The sequence below is a fragment of the Mchenga conophoros genome, linkage group LG13, assembly GCF_057382185.1.
Source record: "Mchenga conophoros isolate Kocher_MC1m ecotype Shallow Benthic linkage group LG13, M_conophoros_male_GT1.1, whole genome shotgun sequence".
Classification (NCBI taxonomy): domain Eukaryota; kingdom Metazoa; phylum Chordata; class Actinopteri; order Cichliformes; family Cichlidae; genus Mchenga; species Mchenga conophoros.
Genome location: NC_140538.1, coordinates 6,343,125 through 6,348,291, shown reverse-complemented (window position 1 = coordinate 6,348,291; position 5,167 = coordinate 6,343,125). Strand labels below are relative to the sequence as shown.

General features: G+C 34.6%; 1 protein-coding gene across 1 annotated transcript; it reads right to left on the bottom strand.

Annotated features, from left to right (window-relative positions):
• Positions 1-889: 889 nt before the first annotated feature.
• Positions 890-4,716, bottom strand: LOC146560760 (uncharacterized; the record flags this gene model as incomplete). The annotated part of the gene is made up of 5 exons (XM_085243147.1): positions 890-2,039; positions 2,686-2,775; positions 3,202-3,357; positions 3,458-3,533; positions 4,619-4,716. Coding segments are annotated over 5 exons (708 nt in total), but the record flags the coding sequence as incomplete, so codon positions are not given.
• Positions 4,717-5,167: the final 451 nt, after the last annotated feature.

Sequence of the window (5,167 nt, the reverse complement as noted above, 5' to 3'; positions counted from 1 at the left end):
TCCACATAAAGCTTTGCAAAAACTGCATAAAAAGCGCTTGCAGGAACAAAAACATAATATTCCAGAAACACGCTTTGCCGATCCGATCAGCTGTTCATAACACTTCCTACGTTGGAATAGACGTCAGCGCGAACTTTTGCATTTCCGCCATTACCTGCCCGAAACCGGAAGTGACGTCATTTTCGCGGAAATGTAGTCTTTTTTGCCATCAGGGCCTCAGGGCCTATACTGCTCTTTTTAAAAGTTATGTTTGACTTTATGACTTTCTGTGTCGTTTCTGGGATGCTTAGGACTCATATTGCACTGCTGGAAATAGTTTATTTTGATGCATATGCTGCTTTTTTGCAAATTTGCAGTATAATATTTATTTTCGTTTTTCCTGCAGTGTATAAAAATTGGTGTATTTCAAAAATAAAACTATGAAGACACTCAAAATAAATTTCCTGTGGTGGGTAACTATTTTGTGCAACTTTTTTGTATTTACAGTTTTGAGGGATAAGCCTCTTAAATTTCTCTAACTACACTCTAAAAAAAGATCTGCTGGCTTAACGTAAAAAAATTAAGGTAACAATTTGCATGGATCTTTTTAAGTTACTTCAGCTTAGCCACTATAGCGTAAATGCCACAAGAGTTCTTTAGTTAGGCAAACTCTATTCCTTACGTACAAACAACATGATTTGCTTTGTCCTCTACAAGCTTAATTAAGTTGAACCAACTTTATTTTAATTGTTTAAAAATTACTCCATTTAGTTATTAAAACTTATTTTTTTTACTTTTATTCTACTCAGAAATAACCATGCAAATTGTTACCTTAATTTTTTTGAGTACTAATAACTTACAATAACTTATAACTTACAATTATACAATAAATTACGCATTGAAATTCCAGTTTTATGATCAAACTGTTTATTAGAACACCAGTCCACCATTCCAGACTCATTGACATTTCAATAGCAGACAAAATTGTTGCCTCCATAAAATAAATGACATAAAACACCCCTGTAAATCTGTCTCAAAAAGACTGAACATTTTGACAGTCATGCTCTGATTCAAGTTTGTTTGTGTTAAAGTGATAGTTTAGGTTTTTTTAAGTATGAAGTACATTGTGAGTGTATTACACACAGTAGACAGCAGTCAGCACATTCCTGCCACCGACACGCACGATAGGCTCAGTTTGTTTGTGTGACTTTGGTAAATCTGAACTAACCCGAACTAACACCAAAGTCACCAAATAACACAATTACACTTACTGATCAAGGCAGCAGGAGACCAGCAACTCCTGTGTGCTGTCAGGTAAAATTGCTATTTTTGTCCATGGACGCTGGTGGGCCAGAGCGATTGAAACAACAAGCAGTAGAACTTCTCTTTCCTCACAGAAAAGGCTGTCTGATAGCAAAATAAAGCAGTAAACATATTCTTGATATAATGTACATTTAAACTGACATCAGTTTTATTAGGATGGAGGCTCATCTTGCATGCCGGTGGCCCCGTCTGCTTCTCCGTAGGTGGAGCTTACTGACTGCCATCTACTGTGTGTAATACACTCACTATACATATGTACCTCATACAGCCTCACTTCAAAAGACCCGAGCTATCCTTTTAAAGTGCATTATTTTGAACTAGGTGTACTTAATGCTCAACGCTCAACTTTACACCTACTGCCTACTGTACAGTATGTAACACAACACATTGCAAACAACAGTGGAACATTTCCCATTTAATTTGAGGATAGCCTCACTCTTCACATTTTTTTAGTACAACAGTTTACTTTTTAGTGACATTACCTTAGGACTGGCTTTCAGATCATCCAGCTCGAGGAATATCTTTTGAAACACTTCAAAAGTGTTTTTCAGTTCTTTTGGGTAGCTGAGGTTGAGTGCATATATCAGCCCCATTAGCAAGGCACAGGCTCTGGGTACATCCAGGTCTGCTAGGACTTCTGTTCCTTCAAGTATGATCCTTGCGTTGGCTGGATCAGACGTTGTGGCACCTCTGGTTACAATCTTCATCACTTCATTGGTAATATCCCCGCCACCATCCTGGTAGGTCAGAATCAATATAAATGTTTTAAGTAATCATACTTATACATGAGAGTAACACAAAATAGGGCTGCAACTAACAATTTTCTCGATTATCTGATTAGTTGTTTGGTCCAGAAAATGTCAGAAAATGGTGAAAAATGTCAATGTTTCTCAGAGCCCAATATGATGACCTCAAATGTCAAACATATTCAGTTTGCTGTCATAGAGGAGTAAAGAAACCAGAAACCATTCACATTTATGAAGCTGAAATCAGAGAATTTGGACTTCTTTTTCTAAAATAATTACTCAAACCGATCAATCAATTATCAAAATAGTTGCCGATTAATTAAGATAAGATAAGATAAGATAAGATAAGATAAGATAACCTTTATTAGTCCCACACGTGGGAAATTTGTTTTGTCACAGCAGGAGTGGACAGTGCAAAAGTTATGAGGCAAAAATTAGAATACAATAAGAATAAATACAGTACACAACTGTACAGAATAGAATAAAATAAAATACTATATACAGTAGAATAAAATAAATATACAATAAGATAAAAATAGAATACAAATACTATATACAACTGAGTAAAAATTTAGAAATCAATTAATAATAGATTAGATCGTAGCTCTAATACAAAGTATAGTCATGTCTGATTTACCTGCTCTTTGAAGAGATCCTCCTCCTTTTCCCTGAGATACACCACTAAGCCACGGATAGCGACCTCTCGCCTTCTCTCCACAGAATCATCCTGTGAATAAGAAAAAGAATGTCGAACTGCTCTTCGAGGAGGATGGGTTTTTGATAATTACATCAAAAAAAAAGAAAAAAAGATTGACTTTATATGGCCTGAACTGTACCAATTATAGATTTCCAGTGATAATCAAAATAATGAATTGATCATTTCAAAGAGCCATTTCTCTGAAATGATCAATTCATGAACTTGAAAAATCCAGGTAACAAATAGAAAAACTGCAAAATCTTGCAAATTACTCTGCCAATCATGATCCACATCACCTATAATTTGTTTTATTATTAAGTATTTATAGTTTTAATTGATATTTGTGCCTCAAGCTCTAAACAATAATTTGACATAGTTGAGTTGTAAACAGCTACCTTTTAAGACTCAATATCACCTATTGGAAAAAAAAAAAAACTACATTTCATTCATTCATACCTCTAGCAGCATGTTCTGGATGCGCCGAATGCGCATTTTTGCAGCCCCTCCTCTTGAGGACAGCAAGGACATTATTTTCTGAGAGTACTGGTCCAGCTTTGCCATGAATGTTGTCTCCAGGTTAACAGTGGTGATCCTTCTGAATTCTTGGTTTATCTGTATAAAAAAAAAGGCACAAATAGGCACAACATGTTAATGTATACAATTTACTTTAAAAGAATACATACTGCAAATTATCTTATGGAAAAATATTTACCTGAACTGCATCAAAAAGAGCAGGCCATCTTTCTTTCAGGTCATTGATTTTTGGTGCTTGATTGACAACTTCCTGCCTGCGAATGGAGAATGTCTTTCTTGGTGTTTCAAATTTGCAAATTTTACAGATCCACTTCATTTTAAAAACAAACAGTTTAAATTACTTTAACTTGGGTGATTCAGAAGGCTGTAGTACAAACAACTTGTGCTACATCAGCATTACAGTAAATTTTAATTCATTGTTTTTGAATATTCAAGATGAAAAACAAGAAAAATGCTTGTAAACTACTGCAAAGAAATGGGCAAATTACATGTAATCAATATTCACGCTTTTTTAACTATAGTCTTTAGTCTAATCATTATCTCACAGGAAATCCTTATGACATTAAAAGTTAAAACTATGTATATTATTTTTAGTGTTGAGTTTCTCCTAAAAGTTGCTTTATGTTTCCAAATCAAAGATATTTTTTCTTAAGTGATACAACTGCGCTTATGTATCTGCAGTTAACACCCAAAAGAGCAATATTATATTTTATGTGCTAATGCACACTCAATGTAATGTCATTAAAACAACTAGTTTATGAATGTTACTTAAGATCTTTCGTGTGGCGTTTCTACAACATGGCGTTCGCTTCCTCGCCCGCGTTTTTTGACTGAACTTTGACACAGGCTGTTCTTCAGCTAGGGCTCAATTAACAAACTTCAATCTCACATAAAAATAACTCTAGGACTTAAACATCAAAATGCATCGATGTTAAACCGAATGTATACTCAGTAACCTACATTTGTTTAGTCATGAATGTAAAACGGCCCAGCCTTTTGCTGGTCAAACCTTCATCAACGCTGCAACGATTTCAAAGTAGAAAGAAGAAAAACGTGTATTACCCTGTCTTTGCAGAGTTAAAAACTACGGCTACAGAAGCTCAGTGTCAATTAACACCATTTGGCTGCCACCGTAAAACAAAACTTAACAAAGACTAATGTTACGGTCGAATTACTTCACAAGTTAGCCAGAAGTGTAATGTTACTAGCTTATCACCACCACTCGCCGAGGAAGAGTTTAGTGTTGTGTAAAAATAGATTTCTTGCAGTGCGTCTTGATAGAGTTAAAGTTAGAGTTATTAGCTGCTGTGAATAAAACAAGGCAAAAAATTGTACTCACCACAAAGCTTTAACGTTTGATAATGTTCCGTACAAAATGGCGTTTCTCCGCTTTCTCTCTTTCCCTCCGTTTCTTTCGATCAGTGGTCTGAGAGCACAACATGTCCAGGCAAGTCAGCCTTGTACTCAGCTTTTAAAGGACGCTTACGAGATTTTTAAGTTGTATTAACTGAATACACTTTCATGTTAAGTTAACACAGAAATGTCTGTTCAAAATCGATATATTACTGAGCTAAGACTGTTTTCTTTATTTTCATTTCGACCAACTCAATGTGTACATGCAACAAACTTAATTTTTTATGCAGAAAAAGCTATTGATTTTAAGCTTTACTTACTAAACCCATGAATCGTTTTTTAGAGTGTACAAATATATGTTAAAAAATCAAAAACAATTTTCAATTTTTTTGTAGTTTATTGCACTTTTTTGCAATTTATGTAATTACTATGCACTTAATGAATACATATTATTAAAATCTGGGCTATAATGGTTGTATTGATGTATAGCAACTTGAAATGCTCCCAAAAATGGCTCCACAGCATGTAAAAATAT